Source organism: Plecotus auritus (genome assembly GCF_963455305.1).
Source record: "Plecotus auritus genome assembly, chromosome: X".
NCBI lineage: Eukaryota > Metazoa > Chordata > Mammalia > Chiroptera > Vespertilionidae > Plecotus > Plecotus auritus.
Window position 1 is genome coordinate 20,814,661 of NC_137784.1, and position 21,539 is coordinate 20,836,199.

The 21,539-nt window shown below is 34.9% G+C and overlaps 1 protein-coding gene across 1 annotated transcript in view; it reads left to right on the top strand.

Annotated features, from left to right (window-relative positions):
- Window positions 1-21,539, top strand: part of IL1RAPL1 (interleukin 1 receptor accessory protein like 1) — a 1,468,096-nt gene that overhangs the window by 207,829 nt on the left and 1,238,728 nt on the right. Inside the window, exon 2 of the mRNA XM_080653955.1 lies at window positions 3,561-3,666. Coding sequence (XP_080510081.1) covers window positions 3,585-3,666 — 82 coding nt within the window. The 5' untranslated portion in view covers window positions 3,561-3,584. The remainder of the gene's footprint in view (window positions 1-3,560; window positions 3,667-21,539) is intronic.

Consider the following 21,539-nt stretch of genomic DNA (forward strand, 5'->3'; position numbering starts at 1 on the left):
GGTGAGGATTAACAAATAAAATAACAAAAATAATAAAAAGTGAAGTGCATCACTTTAGTCTCAGACCTTTGCTTTCAAACTTACTTTACTCTCTCTGAATCTGACTCTGCTACCACCCTTTTACATGGATGTTTGTGATTATATTGGACTCATGCAAATCATAATCTCCCATCTCAAAATCCTTAACTTAGACCACATTTGCAAAGTCCCTTTGCCGTGTAACATAACATATTCACAGGATCCAGAAATTCAGACATGGCCATGTTTGGCAGTGGACATTATTCCTATTACCAGAGCGACAATTTCACTCATCCTTTGTAGACCCATACTTTTCTTCCCTTTGAAAGTCTTTCCTTTATGACCAAGCTGAATTGCTTCTTCTTCAGAAGGACTTTTCCTAATACTTCACCTGACCCAACATGGAGCAGAATTAATATCTCCCTCTACTCCCTCAGCATATTATACTCACCATATGGCAACAGGGTCAGTCTAATTAAGTAGGTAAGCATTTGTCTCCTTTATTGGCCTGTGAGCCTTCTTTGTTAGAGTGCATTACATTATCTCTGTATCCCCACTGCACCATAGCACAGCCTCTTGAAAGTATATGCTTAATAAGTGTTTATCAAATTATGAGTTTGAATGCCAAAATTCAATTGCATATAATAGCAGCCACATTCAGTTTTTAATCCATTCATTTTTTACAACAAACATTTATTGAGCATTGAATATAAAAAGATGAATAAAACACACATTTATCTTGGAGGGACTTCAAGTCTGGTAGAGTAGAAAGACATAATTAAACATAAACTAATAGTGTGGGGTAGAATGTAAAGAGAGTAGATATATACACACACACAGAGATTCACAGGTGAGGCAATGTGAGTTGAGTTTATAATAGTGTTAATAATAATAATAATAATAATAATGGCAACAACAATCACCTGTAATAAATAAAAACCATAATGGTAACTTTAATTTATTTAGTTTGTTCTTGGTGCCAATGCTGTTCTAGGCACTATGGTATATGTACTGCAATAGTACTTATTTTGTAAATGAAGGAGCTAGTCACAGAGAGGTTATTTGCCCAAAATCACACAGGTCACAGATGGCAAAACTTGGGGTGCATATGGGAAGCAACCAATCAATGTTTCCCTCTCTCATCTCTCTCTCTCTCTCCCTTTTTTTCTCATTAAAATAAAGAAAAACATATCCTTGAGTGAGGATTAAAAAATAAGAATCCAGACATACTAATTGCATATAACCACTGTGACATTGTCATTTTGCCTGAGATTTAGTAGTGCTTTATGTGAAGCCAATTGGTGAATGGTATTCTTAACAGGAATTAGGCATATTATTTCAGGTCCATTCACCTAGAAATGAAAGCTTCTTGAAATTATGTCATTGATAGTATGAATTAATGTGTGACACTAAGAAAGCACATGGGAACCTCAGTTAATGTTTATATATAGTTTGCATTTTGATATCTGGGTAAAATTTTAATTATGTGACAAGTGAAGTAAAGGTAGGATGTCTATGACTAGACATATTTAATCTATCTGTCTTTCAATGTAAAATACAATACATTTCCTCAAGGAGATTTGTAAAGATGATTGTAGATTGACCAAGGCATTAAATCTGTGAAATGCTATGTAATTCCTTTTTGTTTTCCCTGATACACAAAGTTGGAAGAGATTCAATTATGGATCTTGATGTTAACCAAATTGATGCTTTCCAAACCAATTTAATTTTAAGAAATGGAATTACAAACTAGCCTGTATGCCGTATAGAAATGAAACAAGTAAATAAATAGTATTTTGAACAAGAGTAAAGTAATAAGCCCAGCCGGTTTGGTTCAGTGGCTGAGTGTTGACCAATGAACCAGGAGGTCATGGTGGGATTCCGAGTCAGGGCACATGCCCGGGTTGCAGGCTCCATCCCCAGTGTGGGACATGCAGGAGGCAGCCAATCAATGATTCTCTCTCATCATTGATGTTTCTATCTCTCTCCCTATCCCTTTCTCTCTGAAATATATATATATGTGTGTGTGTGTATACACACACACACACACACACACATATATATGAGTAAAGTAATAAGATAGTTAAGCTGGAAGGTCTTGTAGTGTGTGGTTGCATCCTAGAGTTTTTTGGGCAGCACTGATTAAACTCACACTAAGAGAAGAACAGATTCTCACTGCTAACCTGAAGGCTGAAGATACCAATTTGAAGATTTCCTGCAGCTCCAGTTAGTGTAGTGGCTGGGAAATGGGATTTGGGTTTTAGAAATCCATGAATCAGGCTTGCACTTCAGTGTGGCAGTTTGGCAGATGTGGCTGATGATTCGGCCTTTTGGATTAGTTTTCATTTATGTCTTTATGTGAACTCAGGGTCCTAGATTAGAAAACTGAAGCAGGTTATCATCATTTAAAGGAACGGGAATTAAAATAGCTTATCCTCAGTGCTTGAAAATGCACTAATTCACTAACTTTCTGACTAAAATGATGATGGCAACATTTTACTGCAAGTGAATGGATTTTGATTTTGTTTTATGTGTTAAAATGTGTTTTAACAGACTTTTATTAATGTGAATGGATTAATCATTTAAAAATATTCAGAGGTATCTGAGGCTCTAGCAGAGCAAAAAAAAAGTGTGACTGTCAAATCACCATTTCAGCTTCCTCATCTTTAATAAATTCATAGTGAAGGAAAGCTGAATATGATCAGTCTTCAACTTTCTTGCAAAGAAACTTGTACTGTCATGGATTGACAATATGTTTGAACTGTGTTCTGGCTTGCTACTTTTTGAAATTCAGTCTTTCAGCTCTACTATCTCAGTCTTTTAACAAATAAAGAGGGATGCTTTTATGCAGAAGACAATGCTCATTTCAGTTAATTTCAAATGAAATAGTATGCCCTTTTGAAATCCAAACACTAAGCTAGTGTCCCTTCTAGTATCCCTCTGAGAGCCTCGTTAGGGGAAGAAACGATGTATCTTCCTGTAGCTTTCATAGACAGTGTACTTTCTTTCAATAGAGACACAGTCTTAAATTTTCCTGAAGTATCTTATAGTTTTTTGAAAGAGAATTGCAAAATTATGATTAAATCTTTAGAGACATAGAATTTATGATTTCTTCTTCATTGGAAAGAGTGATACTGAATAAAGGCACATTTTATTGCAGCATAGAACATTAAGATGTCAGTATTTGGCAATTTATATTAAAAATAAATTGTTAGTGAAATAGTAATTTTGAAGGCATTGTTTCCATTTATTTAAATACAATTAGATCCTCTAAATAAAGAGAAATTTTAAACCTTAAATAAATAGAAGATTTAAAAAACATTTTGGAGGTCCTATAGAGATATAATTTTAGAATTACTGGTTTTGATTTAATTTAGGAACCATAGTATATGGGAACATAGAATATGCAGATTCTGTTCATATTCTACCTTTTGGTGAAACTCATTGCCCCAATTGTGCATGATCAGAAGTCTAACAAAAATATTATAATATTGGTATTTATTTTTTAAAATGTATATTTTTCTTTTTTATCTTTGCTATAGGGAACAGCCTTTAAGAGCTGAAAGATGAAACCTCCGATTCCTCACTTGATTCTCCTATATGCTACTTTTACTCAGAGTTTGAAGGTTGTGACCAAAAGAGGCTCTGGTAAGCAGCGTTCCTTCCTTTTCTCTCACTTTTATGGCTTGAAGTGATGGTGTTATATTTACACATGTGCCATTTGTGGAGGGATTGAGAATTAATGGGAATTCATATTGTGTAAATATTATGGGTGTCTCTTTAAATGAGTAGAGCATACTCATAGGAAATTAGAAAGGTGGGGATAGGTTGAAAAAAGGTGGCTTATTTCATTAATTACTCTGAATTGGAATTGCTTCAATCCGAAAGCTTGCAGTTTATTTTATTACATGATTTTCAACATTTTTATAAAGTGTGCCATTTTAATTTTTATGTGGAAATATGATTTTTTCATGTTGACTTTGACTGCTACTGTTTCAATGCCATCTATGATTATCAGACTCTTTTTAGGGTTGCACTTCAGTTGATTTGCTGAATTATTTTGCAAGTATTTAAAGAAAGCACATGCATTATTGAAGAAAATGTCATGGGGGAACATGCTAATATGTTAGTAGGCAATATAGAGGTAAAGTAGAATGGTGATATTAAAGGAGCTGCTAAAGGGAATAATGTTGAAAATTGCGGAAAATTTTACATGTTATCACACATCTTGGTGTCCAGTTGACTGCTGATACTTGCATTTAGTGAAATGTACAAGGCAAGTAACATGAAGTTGTATCTTATACAATAAGATATTGAAAATAATCACATTTAACGTGGGGTTACAGAAGTTTTGAAGCTATAGTTTTTTAATATAGCCAAAGAAAAAATGCATTGTGTTTAGTTGCTAGAACTAGATTGTTTTATCTATAAGTTCTAGAGAGACAGTGAGAGAAAAACAAGAGGTAATATGCAAGAAAGCAACTGGAAAGTATCGGGATATTAAGAATTGCACAAACAAAAGTATCTGGAACTCAGGAAGGAGACAGAATGAAAGGGTTGAGATGGAGCAGTAGCAACGATTTTCAGTCCCTTAGGTCACAAGGCTCTGAATGCACATTGATTATATAATGAAAACGATCACATATAAGGGAAGTAGAGAGCAAGTCTGCTCTCATGAGCCCCAACTTGGGAGTAAGCCTGGGGAGGGATTGAGAAATACTTTATGCATATATGAGGGGGGGTGCAGGGTTAAGGGTAAAGGAGTTTTACTGAGGCTTTTGGCTCTAGAACATTTTTGTTGCAGTCTGTCTGATGTATCTGCCATTGATATGGATGTAGGCCATATGAAAAAATAGTGTTTCTATGTTTAGGCATTATTTTATCTGTTCCTCTTGGTGGAACATTTTGAATGACAGGAAACCCTAGGGCAGGATTATGATATAGTGTGTGTGTGTGTGTGTGTGTGTGTGTGTGTGTGTGTGTGTGTGTGTTTTGTAATTTGAATGGATTACTGGCAAATAGATATCTTGATTTCTTTATCTGTTACTTGCAAGGAAAGTTGAACATACTCATGGGAAGGTAGAAGGGGAGTAAATTGTGATAAAAGCTGATAATTTCTACAACAGTGATATTTTCTAGAATATAGTACTTTACTTTAAAAGTACTAAACATGGATTTTTGAGATACTGTCCACATAGAAGAGAAACACTTATCTGTCCAAGTATTATAACCCCAAACTATCCAAAATAGGAATGTTGATTGACTCTTAAAAACCTCATTTTTCTGGTAATTATACTTGATTACATAAAATTGTTTTTCCCAATTTTTTGTGTATGTCAAATATATGATTTATTTATCAAAATGCAAATGTGACTTTTTCCCATCATCAAATAGTAGCAGTGACAGGTTCATTCTATACAAACTCCAATTTGGGGAAAATATTTTATTAAATTGGGATTTACTATGTATGTTTGGGAAGAATGGGAGCAGTGCTAGAAATGTGGGACAGCTGAAACATCCATATCTCCTTCTGCTCCAGAGACTTGAGAAAAGTCAGTGACCTGTCTCAAATTTAATTTTTTATTTTAATGATATAATTATTTTAGGATGGTGGTAATAAAATGCTGCCCTAAGTTTGACAGAAGTTCTGAGATTTTGTGCTCTTCTATTTATGAATACGGTTGTCATATACTTCCCAAACCTATGGCTTTCTGTATCAAAATGTAAAAATGACAACGCAGGTACGGAGAATATTAAGTGTGCAATTTGGGAATAAATAATATTGCTTTATCCATATACTATCATAGCCTGCACTCATTGTAGCTAATGCCTGTTACCATGGCACCTTTATTTTAGAGAAGCAGATATGTAGCTTGCAAAGAGCATCATTACCGATCTCCATAGATCAAGTAGAAGAGGAGTGCACTTGGCATCTTACGAGATTAATGGCTCAATCTTCATGCCCAGCCTAACCTATAAAGCCAGGGGCATCAAAGCCAGGAAGTAAAAATCAATTTTTGATATCCAATCTTGCATATTAAATAGGAGGGCTACTTATTCTTCTTCTTTTTATCATTTAATTCTCTTTTTTATTTTCAATTTTATAAATAGTTTTTGAAACATCACTAAATCTGATTCAAAATGTAATGCTTTTCATATGTTTTTTCTAGAAGATTATTTTTAATTTACTGTGACCACTATAAAACCAGCACTAGACATTTTAATAACCAAGAGCACATTAACTATGATTATAATGCACACAGTAATGTTGAATTTTTATGGCATGTTAATTGTGTATAGCATTTACTTCAGCTAAACATATATAGTCATTCCATAAAAAATTTAGAAGTAGGTATTTTTTTCTTATTAACAGAACTAATTTGAAAGCAATAGGAGCACTTGATACACAAAATGGAAATGTTATTTTTATCATATTGACTTATACACCCATTGCTATTAATTTAAGGAACAAATTAAATATAATAAGGCAGTTAAATCATGAAAACATTCTTGTTTGAAATATTAAAAATTTAAACTTTATAATGCTTTGTTTTAAATATCACTTCAGGTATATACATAACTATAAAAATTAAGGATTGAATCTGTAACTCTAGTCTCAGGTAATTGTCTAAAATTTTGCATACATTTAGAATCGAGGTCTTTAATCTGTGGGGGCAAATATTAAGCCTTTGTTATAAAATAGATTTTATCTTGAAACAATTTTATACTTTTAGTTTTTATAAGTAGCACTGGAAGAGAAAGGCAGACTATCAATATTACCTATTCTCCTCCAGTGTGTGAAGCGTTGTAGCAATTCAGTAAGTAAACATTTGAGTTGCTGTCGTTCATAGAATTCTGTACAAAAACCACATGTAAAACAAATGCTTGCCTGGAAAGTTTTGTATCACAGCCAGTTAAGAAAGTTTAGCTTAATGTTCTTGTTGGTTTCTTTGCCCCTCCCTCCCTCCCTCCCTCCCTCCCTTCCTCTTCTATTCTCTGCCTCTCCTCTTCCTTCTCTTTTCCATTCTTCCTTCATTCTTCTTCTTAATTAGTGTTTTTGTATGCAAATTAAAGAATCTATGTTGAATATTTCCATTGTGCCTTTATAGAACTTTTTAAACTAAAAATATTATCATTACATTATTTGAAGGGTTAAAGCTCATGGAATGCTATGTGTTTGCAAGATCTTTCCTAGTGGATAGTATAGTCTCTGTCAATAATGGCTATAAAATATTTCTTTTTTATTTTGTGTAGCTAAGAGAATTTGGAATAGGGTTCAGGAGCAGGTAAATAATGTAAACTGCTGAGAGCCTATTATTTACGAAGTGTGAGCATATTACATTTGGGGAACTGAAGTGTGGGTTGTGATTTGGCCCAAAAGTTTGGGACACTAACAAGAAATGAAGCTAGTGGGCCCTGGATGTAGATATAAGGGAAGAAAAAAAATCAAGACCCTTTGTCTGTTTCTCTTTGCTCTCATATCCATCCTTAGATGGTGAATGCAAGGACCCTAATTTATATATGCTTATAACCTCTATAGTGCCAAATATGATGTGTGTTTCAGAGTCAGGGTTCCACGAAATGTCTAAATGAGGTAATGAGTACATGAATGAATGAGTGAATGGCTTTAATGTTCAGGCTGGGTTACATGAGTGAGGATGCTACAAAACCAACACCTTATTAGCAAAATAAAAGCAAAATAAAATAGGTATTTAAGAAAAAAATTAAATGAATGGAAATTAGTATAACATATAATATGAAGCTACTGAAGCAAAAGATATAAACTAGGAATAAGCAGTATCTAAGGATTATAAGGGTTTATATGAAGGAAAATCGTGAGTGCCTTCATGAACTTGAAATGCAGTTCAAAACTTGTTAGAAGGAAAGAAAAATTATTCTTTAAATATTACTACATTGAATTTTACTGTGTTTACTGCCACTTTAAAGAAGTACTGTCATTATGCACGTTTTGGTTTTAATTATATTGTTCAATACAGATCACCATGAAAAGGGTGTCATTCATGGTTACTGATGCACAATAAATAAACAAATTATTTCAGTATAGGGAAAAAGTATTTATATTATTAGAGCATAATGCAAAAAAATGAGTGGCTGTATTACATAAATCAAAGAGTACCTCTTATTCTACAAGTTATTTAAGATACATAAAAGCTACCTAAAAAGGCAGCTATTAGAGAGTTAAAGGAGTACCACAGGGGGTTGATATTTTCTTCCTTCTAGAACCTGCTGAAGGACACCTGCTTGTGTAAAATGATTTAGATGTAGTTCTTCTCAACAGCAAGAAGAAGGCAAGGCTCTCACGAGGCATCCCAAACTCATAACTCTGAGCCGAAATAATTTATAAAAGATAAGGTAGTTTAGGTTCTAATCTTGTGTTTGTTATTTTTGAAGAATAAGACAAGAAGAAAATAATTTGAATTGTTAGAAGATAGAAAAATGACCTATTCTTAAATAAATATTGAAGGGTTTGTTTATTATATGTCTAATACTATGGCTATAAGGACTTCTAAGGATTAGGAAATGTTACTAAAAATAGTTTTTCTTTAATTACCAATATATAAGGGTGCTTTAGATTCTAATCTTTGTATTTGTTATTTCTGCATCATCATTTCTTTAACTAAAAAAATTATGCTAGTGTGTAAAGAAAGTGAGATTTAACGGAATAGGAGGGAGAAAGGCTAGTGGGATGCTTCCACTTCATGCCAATGTGATTTATGTGCATCCACTCTCTTGGGCATTCCTGGAAGTCAATGAGCCTAATTCCATATGATTAAGAGACAACCTAGTCCCCCAGCATCTGCCTTTTATTATGTTACCAGGTGTTTGTTCTCAGTTTGTCAAAAATGTCATGAAATATGAAGAGGGTCTCCGTTGGGATAGCTTACAAGACCAAAATTCTGAGGCTTTGTTCTTTTACTTTTTGAAGTGAAAATAAAATGCACTTTAATTTTTCTTGGAAAAAAATTCCTCTCTTCTATTTATCTAGTTTTTTTAAAAATAAATTGTGACATTAGATCTAGAATAATTTTAATACTTATTTGAAATGATGTATTTAATTAGAATAAGTATAACAAATAGATAGAACTTACTCCTGACAAATGAAATAAAATTATCTAACGTTGTTTAATAATCATTTAATATAACTATGAATTTCACTATAAACTTACTTGTTCCATTTTAGTTGTCAGTATACTTTTATAGATTAACATTAATTGTGCATACTGATGCCTTGTTCGTGGTTAATTTACCTGGAGAAGAAAAAAAGTCAATATGGATGCATCTTGCAAGTGGAATAGGATTTAATAGGGAGGGGAATTTTTCAAGTTAATAAATACAGCGGTGACAGTGTATCATGGGGGTAATAAAAGATATATTCTTCTATATATTTAATGGGAGGGGTGTGGGGGTAGAGGGCTGTGGTATGGAGCAAGTCATTGGTGTACATTTTAAGTTATGTTAAGGAATTGATATTCCTTCTAGAGACAGCACAGAGGTGATCACTGCTGGACCAGAGGATGAAAACCTTGATCCATGGGCAGTCTTACTATTATCTTGAGCGTAATCCATAAGGTGGCTTGGAAATTAGGGGCACTGTTGTAATAGTATCCTATCACGGCTTTAACAAAATACCAAAATTTTAGTGGCTTAATGTAACACAAATTTATCTTACACTTCTGGAGATCAGATATCTGAAATAAGTTGGTAGGGCTGTGTTATTTTTTATTTTTTTTATTTTTGAATGCAGGCTCTAGGGGAGAATCTGTTCAGTGCCTTTTCCAGCTTCTAGTGACTGACTGCATTCTTTGGCTTCCTGTCCCCTATCACTCCAAACTTTGATTCTGTTGTCACATCTCCTTCTCTGGCTGTGACTTTCCCACCTCCCTTTTTCCCTTATAAGGGCCCTGTGATTACACTGGACTTGCCTAGATGATCCAGGAAAATTCCCCCCATCTCAAGATTCTTAAAATAATCAAATCTGTAAAGCCCCCTTTGACATGTAATATAACATAGTCACATATTCCAGCAATTAATGATGTGGACATCTTTGGGGAGATAAGTGCATTATTCTTCCTACCACAATTAATAACTGCTTAGTCACTCAAACAAACAGACTGAATTTGGACTAGAGATTAGAGAGGAGCTAGGCAGAAATGGGAGAGATAAGATCAAGGAAGTTAAAAATGTTTACTGAAGGGACCCTGTGATCTGTGGTACATGATTTAAAAAGAGAGACAGAGAGGAGTTGGACAAAAAGGAGGAAAAGGGAAAAGAAAACAGGGCGGAGAAAGCAGAGGTAAGGGAGGCAGGGAAGGAAAAAGAAGAAACAAACTCTAAGGATGCTTTGGGTTTTGATAACTTAATATTCATCTGCACTGTACAAATACACTTTTTAAAAATATCCCCCTTTCCTTGTGCTATCCTAAAGGGGTCTGTGCTCCTTTCAACCAAAAATCTCTGATAAAAATGATTTCCTGATTCAAAGTAACAGTAGTGAGAAAAGGGAAGACAGAGGAGAGACCAACTGTAAGTTAGAATCCATTGAGTTTGATGATTAGATGGGGATGTTTGGGAAAAAAAAAGAGGTGAAGAAAATAATTCTGCCATCAATTATGTTAAAGGTCCACAAAGAACAGAAACTTGAAAGAACCACTTATTTAAAGAAAACAGTAGGTAGGTCTTTGTGAATAAGACAAAGCCCAAAATGGAGATTGGGTAAAGAGTGCGAAGGGTTTCATTTTTGCAAGGAATTTTCAGTTTTACCTTGTAGGCAAAAAAAATTTGACTGAGGTATTTAATTACTTTGCAGATCACTTTCGTAGAAAATTTGGTCTGTGATGTTGGGTCTCTGAGTTGGCAAATCTGTTCATTATGGTGTCTTCTATACACCATAAAGATGAAACTCCTTGGTATATTTGCTATAGTGCTTCACAAATGTTTTTATCAGTTCGTCAGTAAAGCTGTCTTTATAACAAAAGAAAGTCACACACAGTCACGCTATAAAGGGTCACACATGAGAGTAGCGTGGTCAGATCTGTTTTTGGACAGATAAATTCCCTGTAGGAAAGACTAGTGAATTTCAGAGTGACTAGTCAGGGACTCAATAAATATATTAGCCATGTTCAGGGCCAGAAACGTAATCAGAGGGCCTAAAACATGTTTCTGAAGAAGAATACTGGAATGGAATGAATGTTTGGAACTGTATTGTGAAATAATTTGAAGAAAAGTTATATTGATGGTGTTGCCAGTTGCAGAAAAAAGAGGGCTAGTGGTTTGTTCAGGCAGAGGAGATGGAATGAATTCAGTTTGGAATGTATGAACTGTGGCAATCACTAGAAATATTGAGCTGATGGATTCATTGGTGTGGTGTTGCATTCATTTCCTGTGGCTGCAGTAACAAATCACTACTAACTGTGCTACTTAAAACAATAGAAATCTATTCTCTCCCAGTTCTGGAGGCCTTAAGTCCAATATCAAGGTGTTGGCAAGGCCATGTTCCCTATGAAGGCTCTTTGGGAGAATCCTTCCTTGCCTCTTCCAGCTTCTGTTGGCTTCAGGTGTTCATTGGCTTGTATTTGCATCATTCCAATCTCTGCCTCCATCTTCACATGGTCTTCTCTGTGTCTCTAGTCTCCCTCTGTTCTTCTCTAATAAAGGCTCTTGTCATTGGCCCTGGTCAGTGTGGTTCAGTTGGTTAGAGCATCATCCCATGCATTGAAGAGTTTCAGGTTTGTTCCCTGGTTGGGGCACATACGGGAGGCAACCAACCAAAGTTTCTCTCTCACATTGATTTTTATCTCTCTTTTCCTACCTCTTTCTTTCTAAAATCAGTAAAAACATATTATCGGGTGAGGTTCTACAAAGAGAGACACATTATTGGAGTTAGGCTCTACTTGGATAATCCAGTGTGATCTCATTAGATATCTGAAAGAAGTCAGCTTTTTTTAAGTATATATTATACAACATCAGTATAAGCGCTGTTTATTTTATTTTTAAATATATATTTCTTTTTTATTGATTTCAGAGAGGAAAGGAGAAGGAGAGAGAGATACAAACATCAATGATGAGAGAGAATCATTGATTGGCTGCCTCCTGCATGCCCCCCACTGGGGATCGAGCCCACAACATGTGCTCTTGGCTGGAATCAAACCCAGGACCCTTCAGTTCGCAGGCCGATGCTCTATGCACTGAGCCAAACCAGCTAGGGCTGGGCTGTTTATTTTTTAAAGTTTGCTTAACTCTTAGAAATTATCACTTTTATTATTATTTACTTGGGTAAAACTCTTGGTCATCCATGATAATGAGAATAATTGTACTGTAGAAAGGATAAAGCTTTTGCCAATCAAAAATTCTTTTACCTAGATTTAAAATATATTTGCTATGAACTAATCTCCTGAAGGTAGGGGAATACTGATTTAATTTTTGTTCCCTTCATACAAACAGATGGGAAAGGTGGATTACAGTGTACTGAAATTTGCCATGGCTAATCCTCATGTTGACTATCATAAATTGGCAGGATATTTCTACAGACAACTAATATTGACATGTAAACTTTTATCTATAGTGATGATTACTAAAAACACACCATTTGAGTTACTTTTCCAGAAGTGGTTTAGGTTGTTCTGGTGTGAGAATTATGAAACCCATAGAATAGGAAATTAAGAAAGTTGAGTTTCAATCCAGCATCTCATAAGCCTTGTTGTTTGGAGCAAGTCCTTGAACATTTCAGGACCTCAGTTTCCCTTTTCATAAAGCAAACGTTTTGAACTACAACATTGTCAATAGAAATACAAGTTTATCCTTTTGTTCATCTCATAAGCATTTATTGAACACCTTCAATGAATACTCAGTACACAAAGTGACACTTTCTTCTGAAAAATATTTTCCATATTTGCAAATTGATCAAACAAATTGAGATGGCTGAAGTTTGTAGCCAGATTACTTGAGGCCCAACCTTGACTACAGTGAACTTTATGCTGCACAGTTTGTCCCAACACCACAGAGCAGAGGGTGTTATCAGTTTAAAACAGAGGTTTGATCTTTTAAATATATGTATATATTAGTCTTATTTAAAAAACACATGCTATATAGTTATAAAACTAGAGTAAAAATAAGGTACTTTTCCTTACATATGGTGAGGTGTCTAAGTGAAATTAGGTTTGATAGTTCAAAATACTAAACTGTGTTTTAGCCTGTTTTTGTTTATTTATAACAAATTTCCTTTCATAGGGTTATAGTCTCTTAAGACAGCTAGAGTGTTGCCTTGCATGGAAAATGTTGCCCAGGGCAATGACAATAGATAATTTTGCCAAGTTTTAAAATCTCTGAGGGTTATAGTATATAAACATTTCTTTAGAAAGTGTCAGTAAATCTCTTGTGGGTATCCTAAACACCATTTAATTCTTACTTATATTTTACTAACGTACTAAAATATTTCCCAATTCATATGACTAACTTGATTTCAGTAAAGTTCTATCATGATATTTTATTTTGATCCCTAAAAGCATATTTCCCATGTTACATAAATTTGTTGTGAAAGATAAAGGAAAATTTTTTTATCAATGATGAGGAAAAATCTCTATACTCTGATGAGTTAATTTCTTTTATTCAACATATTAGCATATCAGAAAAAAAGAGCAACTTCGACTTGAAGAGAGGATTTTTCCTAGAAATATGTTCTATAAAGTAATTGGACTCTTTAATGCCATCTGGTGGCTTTTCAGAGTTGGTGAAAATGCAGTAATAAATACAAAAAGCAGAGAGGAAATAAACATGAATTACTGTTCAGAAATTATTTTAATTGATCCTAATATTTTCCAACCATTGTCTCCAAATTATTAGCCTATGTTTTTAAAAAGTATATGTTCTATTATTTAAAAAAATTTTATAATAGAAATTTTCACTGACATTTTTAAAGAGACAAAAATGTTATGTGTTTTTTTTTTTTATGATAGAATCATCATGTCAGTTTGTAGCCCTGTATGAATAGAGTTTAAATTATGTAGACTAGTCCATTCATATTATAAAGTATTTTTAAAATTCCTTCTTTATTGTGCTGGTGCCATTAAAAGTATTCATTGTAATGATTCAAGCATCAATAGGAGAAAAAGTCATTAAAGATTTTTCATTTGTTCACTACTCTGAGGAAGAGCTGCTGCTAAAAATATGGAAGTGAAGAATCAGTGAGGATCGATCTGTGCTAAACCACTTAAATTTTCCTGCCAAAGGACTGGGCCTGGAATATGAAGTGAGGGGTCCTGAGGATAATCAAGCTAATGTAAAGCATTAGTCACCAAGCAAAGTTACCTTGGAAAGCAATTGCCATTATTTGCATATCTCAAAAGAATGAGGTGTAAATTGAAGAAAAATTCTTGGTTGGCAATGTTTGTTTTTTTAAAGAAGAAAAATTTCTAGAGGGTATCAGCTGTTATATCTTTTCAAATACATGGCATATGATACAGATACACACACGTACACACACATACTAACATACTAATGGTCTTTCCAAACTTTGAACAGAGTCTCCAATTATTTCCAGTTATGTGTACTTACATATGTATAATGCGTACAGCTGTATTTGTTTATGTGAGTTTCTTTTAGGGTTTTTTTGCACTTCTGACCTAATGTCACATGGAAGCTCCTGCATCTTCCCAAAGGACACATTAATATATCCTGTATTCAATTATTAACAAGCATTTATTTAATTCCTACTGTACTACGTGCTCAATAATATTGACTGACATTAGCTATACCTGGATATGAAAAAGGTTAAAATATTTGTAGGTTAAAGGGTAAAAAAGGTTTGTAGAGATTTGACTTTTGGATTCCTTATTTAGAAACAAAATTATGGGCAGTTTTAGTAAAAGAAACAAAGTGAAATGATTTATCTTTGTTAGGCTTGGTCACTTCCTTCTTTGTTTTCCATTTCCATGAGTTATATTCTGAAAGTTGTTTATATTGTTTCCCCATAGCTTTGGCAATTATTGTTTTGGAAAATTATGGAGTGTTTTTTTTTTGGTATTGGTAGCTGCATCTTTTTTTAAAATTTAAATAAAACTTTAAATAAATTATTGATAGATTTGAGGGAAAAGAGGCACCAATTTGTTGTTCTGCTTATTTATGCATTCATTGGTTGCTTTATGTATGCGCCCTGACTGGGAATTGAACCTGCAACCTTGGCATATTGGGACAACACTCTAACTGAGCTACCCTAACAGGGCAGCTGCCTGTTTGTTTTGCATTATAAAACCCATGTATCTGTTATAACTTTAAAACTGGTGCTGCAATAGGCATTGTCCAGTCATATTTATTAGTCAGTTCTCGTTACTCTTTCATATTTAGCAAATATTATTAAACAAAACATACTATAAACAATCAATTGGAAATAATTCTGCACGGCATTGAAAAGATGAACTGTCTACCATCTCTACTGTTAAAGATTTTGAAAAACATAAATAAGAGATATGAGATACAGTGTAGTGTATTAGTTTCCTATTGCTGTTGTAAAAATTGCTACAAACTTAGTGGCTTAAAACAACACAAATGTTTCTTAGAGTTTTGGTGGTCAAAAGTCCTTAAATCAAGGTTTCAGCAGGGATGCATTCTTTTAGGAGGCTCCAGGGGATAATCTGTTTCCTTGCCTTCTCCAGTTTCTAGAAGTCATTTGCATTTCTTGGCTTGTGGCTCTTCCTGAACTCAAATCTATAGGCATAGCATCTTCCAAGCTTTCTCTGTGATCTTTTCTTTCATTGTCACATCTACTCTGATGCTGACTGTCCTGCTTACTTCTTATAAGGATCCTTGTCATTACACTTAAGGTCCACAAGGTTAATCTGGGATAATCTCAAGACCCTTAATCACATCTGCGAAGTCCCTTTTGCCATATAAGGCAGGGTGGGGAACCCCTGGCCCTCGGGCCATATAGAAAAATATGAGAAATAATTTGGTCTGGCCCTGCCAAGGCATTAGGGGTGAGTTAATTAAATGTTTGACCAAATATAGTGGGCACATTTTTAAGTTGATAATTTTATTTTGCCTGCTAATGATATTATAAATATCCAAATGGCCCTTGGCAGAAAAAAAAGGTTTCTCATCCCTGGAAGGTAACATACATGTTCCAGGAATTAGCACAGGGAAACCTTTTGGGGTCATTCTTTCTATCCTAGAAGTACACTAGAATAGCTTTTATTTTTATTTTTTAATGTATTTTTATTAATTTCAGAGAGGAAGGGAGAAGAAGAGAGAGAGAAACATCAATGATGAGAGGGAATCATTGATCAGCTGCCTCCTGCGGATCGAGCCCACAATACAGGCATATGCCCTGACCAGGAATCCAACTGTGACCTTTTGGTTCATAGGTCGATGCTCAAACACTGAGCCACACTGGCTGGGCTAGAGTAGCTTTTAGATGTAAGAATGGGATATGGCTTAAATACATGTACATTTAGGAAGAGTATGGGTGACAGGAGGAAGGAATGTCTTAGGAGAAAAGGTGGAAAAATAGATGGGAGCCACATTACAAAGGGATTTGTATACTGTAACAAGAAATGTGACTAGGAAATCGGGAACCACTGAAGAAATTTAAGCAGGTGTATAACAGGGTAGCCTGACCAGATAGGTTGGAAAGAGCCCTGAGACCAGAGGGTGGGAAATGAGACCCATAGTCCAAGCAAGGAAGTCATGGATTGAGACAATTGCATTAGAAATAGAAAGAAAGGGATTACAATACAGAGTTAATAAAAATTAGTGGCTGATTATACAGTGGAAAGAGGGAAAAGTGAAAGGTGATTCCAGTTGCTTTTATTAAATTTAAAATTCTGCTGAGTGGTAATAGCTAATGTGGCATTTCTCCTCTACTTTATTCCTGGACAAATAACATGTTTAGGTTTTCAGTGTGATTTGTCCTTTGTGTGGATTCAGAGTGGCCCACTGTACACCTGACATAAAAGTCTCAGGGCAAAATCCCTCTCTTGCAGTTGATTTCTCACCCAGAGCATTTTCCTAGAGTCCGTTTTTACTTCTTAGAGGTCTTTCAAGTTTCTTCTATCATGTGTGCTTATAATGAAAGATTGCATCATTGGGTCTTCCTTTGTTAATTTCGGAGAAATGCCTCAAACATAGGGAATGGCATTTTAAAAGATGTCTGGCTTCTTTTGAAATGTAGTGTAATATATGATAGATATACACATACCTACATGCATACATATAAATATACATAGAGTTAACTATTAATTCACAAAACACATTTTTCAATGAACCACTATGTGCCAATTTCTGGGGAGTCAAAAATCATGAGGGTATGTGATTGCTGCATTTTTAAAAAAATCTGTGTTTTATTTACCCAACTACATAGTATAAGCACATTGAGTATAAAAATATCTTATACAGCCTGGCTAGTGTGGGTCAGTGGTTGAATGTTGACCTATGAACCAGGAGTTCCAAGTTCAATTCCTGGTCAGGGCACATGCCTGGGTTGCAGGCTTTATCCCCAATAGGGGGTGTGCAGGAGACAGCCAATCAATGATTCTCTCTCATTATTGATGCTTCTCTCTCTCTCTCTCTCTCTCTCTCTCTCTCTCTCTCTCTCTCTCTCTCTCTCTCTCCCTCTTCCTCCTCCTCTCCTTTCCTCTCTAAAAGCAATAAAATACATTTTTAAAGTTATCTTATACATGTTTATGTATGTCTTCTAGAATCACTGTGTTTAAAAGAGTAATTGCATAATCAGTGCTCAGTACATATTTGTATTTGATTTCTGGATTAAGAATGTTGATGAATCTCATCACAACACTATATTTTCCTGTGGCAATTTATGTGCATGTCATAACTCTTCTCAAGTATTGGAAGCTCCTTGAGGAATTATCTCTATATAGTTTAACTTTATAACCTTTATAAGCCCTCATTCAGGGCCTTACATATAGCATTGTGATGAATGGTTACATGAGCAAATGAATGATTTTAACTTACATGACATAAATACTTTTATCAGAGTTTACATTTCTCTGGAAAGGGAGAATTATATTTTATCTTTAACTGTCAGGATGACCTGACCATTCATGGCTATTGTATATGTTCTTTGCTGGAATTGCAATAGCCGAAGCCAGAAGCACTGTAGCTACCCTGGGAAGTAGATGTTGAGGTGTCAGTTCTTTTGCTCAAAAGGGCAGCTTTTCCATTACTTCATTGTAATGGGGATTACACTTTATCCTCTTCCCTATCTTTATAATTTTTGACACATATGTGCATATGTAGGTCATTACATGAAGGAGTGAAGGAGGACTAGATGCAAGAAAGGAATCCTGCATTGAAGTGTGCCTGCCAAGAGTGGGGCATGAGCCAAACAGCTGCTGTATGCCTCCATGTCTCTCAAGGCAGATCACAGCAAACCCTAGGAATGCTGGTGAATAGAAGTGGCCTACAACATTGTGGGTGTTTTATTTTAATTCAGAACATGAATTAGTTCAATTTGGCAACTTGCACATTCATTCTGCCACTCTGTAACTGACATGCCACTCTGCGATGAACAGTGGTGACTTACTGTTTGTTTCAAAGGCATGTTTTCGCTTCTTTGGAAGACGTGCTTGGTTTGTTTTGTTCAATTTTTAATGATACATGATTTTATTTTAAATTTCTCTGAAAACTGCTTTGTATCCTAGGGTTTCCGGCTTTCTTTGGATTGAGAGGGGGTTATTACCTTCTAAGTTTTCAATTAGGAAAACAAAGCAAGTTTGGAAGCTCCATTGGGATCTTGTAAACCCTCTCAAAGCATGTTCTGAATGAGACAATTTTTGTGCAACTAGCTCTAATTGTCTGAGATGAGACGATCTACAAAAGCTAATTGGAGAGAGTCTCATTCTACAGCATGCATGGGGTTTATACAACAATAGCTTTGCTTATTTTTGTTTGTGTTGCTTTTGGAGGTTTTTTGTTTTGTTTTGTTATCGTTATTTGTTTTTTAGTCCACCTTTCCTTTCAGTACTAAGTATTTTTAAGGAAAATTTTTTTCAATTTTAACTCATCCTCCAATGATAAGGTTCAGGCTTTGGGTTTACATATATACACTCATTTCAAATTTTGCATAATGTTCCTAAATCCACATCTATATTTTTTAATACGGCATTAATTAACTGTTATTGATGAGCTTGTATCCCTTTGAGCTTTACCTACATGTGATACTGAATTCTGTTTGAATTTAATGTTTGTGTTCTGAATTACAGCTGGTAGGATCTGAATAGTATTTACCACATTTTCTTATGATCACCACCTGAATGATTACACTGCTGACATATTCTCAATTAGACAAGAACATATACTTGACTAAATTGATGCCTCACATTGAATCTTGCATATAATGAAGTTCATTTGTGCACTTACTTTAATTTTTTATTATATTCTTCGGTTTTAATTTTATGTTGTTTATGCTTCGCCAAATCTGTTCTTTCATGCCCTGCAAATAAGAATTATCTGAAACTTGGCAACTTAGCATGCAGACTTTATGCCATCCTACCTTGAATAAGTCAGGTTTAGTATGATTGTGATAAAATATTTAAACTTTATTGATGCATGCTATTAGTTCTGTTATCTTCCTACATTTCATTTATAGTTTATAATATTTTGCTTAATGAGTGGGGACATAGAATCATATTGACACCTTTCGGATGTGGTTGGAAGGTATTCCTGAAAACTCTCTTGTGCAATTCTCTCCTCTCTACAAAATTTCTGATGATGTCTGACAAATTTGTAGGAAAACTCTCCATCAGGTGTTAGGCAGGGAGAAGATTCCCAAGAAGGAGGCAGCTGAGAGCATAGGGTCAGGAAAGTATCTGAGGCAGAGTATCAAGTAACGCATGAGCATGGATTGGAGACTCATGTCTTCCAAATTCTCCTTTCTGTGCCTGGTGTCACACTTTGCCATTACACAATTTTGTCATAAAATCAAGCCAATTTTCCTAACAGTAGGATGAGATAGGAATTATGACGAGAATGGAAAATGTTAGTGGCTAACATGGCTTACATCAGACATGCTTCTTTCGTGAAGAAACCTTGAGAAGAAGTTCAAGACTAGGAAAAATTATGTTGCATCCAGATGTTTTGAATTAAGGAAAACATCTAGATGCAGTTTGAGGTTATCTTGAAATGAGAACACTTAGTTCATGTTGCCATGTGATTATGCAACACCATCTATAAATGAATGTTCAGTGACAAATTATTAAAACTTCTATTCAGACTCATGGTTAAATTGAATTTAGATGCCTGCATCTCTGGGAATTGCAAATATAAAAAAGAAGTGAACTAATAAATGAAGAGTTCCTAAGAATCTGTTTTCATGTGTATATGAATGGGAATGCATATTCTACTATTTTATGCAAATAATTTAAATGTTATTTATATGTTCATATATTTAAATAAATAAATAAATATATATATAATATTATACTTGAATTGGAATGGGTATTAAGTATGCTGTGTTTTTAAAAAGAAAAAGTTAAATATTTTCTGAAAAACAAATTTGGTATTCATTGGAAGCATGGAAGTGTAAGGCCTTTTAAATTTGTACCCTACTTTGTAGCCAACAAAGAGCTTACATTACCTTTGCAATTACTATATGTAGAAGGAGGAGGATATTTACTACTTTCAGCATTACAGAATCAATGGGTAGAATGTTTTTAGTTGGTGCTGTTTTTGCTTTTGAATAGCCTCTTAAGTCATAGAGGTAATTTCAAGAAGTGGATTTTTAAAAAAAATTGGAAAAAGTTCATTCCAAACAGAAGTAATAGTGAATGCCAAAGATGTGCAGCAGGAGCAAAGACAGAACATTTTTTTTGGTGTATTCATATTTTCCATAGTCACTAATTGACATGCATTATCTTTGCAAATGGAAGTTATCTATAAAAAAATAGTTCAGCCCTGACTGGTTTGGCTCAGTGGATAGAGCGTCGGCCTGCGGACTGAAATGAAGGGTCCCAGGTTTGATTCTGGTCAAGGGCATGTACCTTGGTTGCAGGCACATCCCCAGTAGGGGTGTGCAGGAGGCAGCTGATCAATGTTCTCTCTCATCGATGTTTCTAATTCTCTATCCCTCTCCCTTCCTCTCTGTAAAAAATCAATAAAATATATTAAAAAAAATAGTTCAGCCCAGCCAGTGTGGCGCAGTGGTTGAGCATTGACCTATGAACCTGGAGGTCACGGTTTGATTCTCAGTCAGGGCATGTGCCTGGCTTGTGGGCTCAATCCCCAGTGTGGGGCGTGCAAGAGGTAGCTGATCAGTGATTCTCTCTCATCATTGATAGTTCTTTTTTTTCTTTTTTTAAAAATAAATCTTTATTGTTCATATTATTACAATTGTTCCTCTTTTTTCCCCCATAGCTTCCCTCCCCCCAGTTCCCACCCCACCCTCTGCCCTTACCTCCCCCCACCACTGTCCACATCCATAGGTGTACGATTTTTGTCCAGTCTCTTCCCAGGTCCCCACAACCCTTTCCCCCTGAGAATTGCCAGTCCACTCC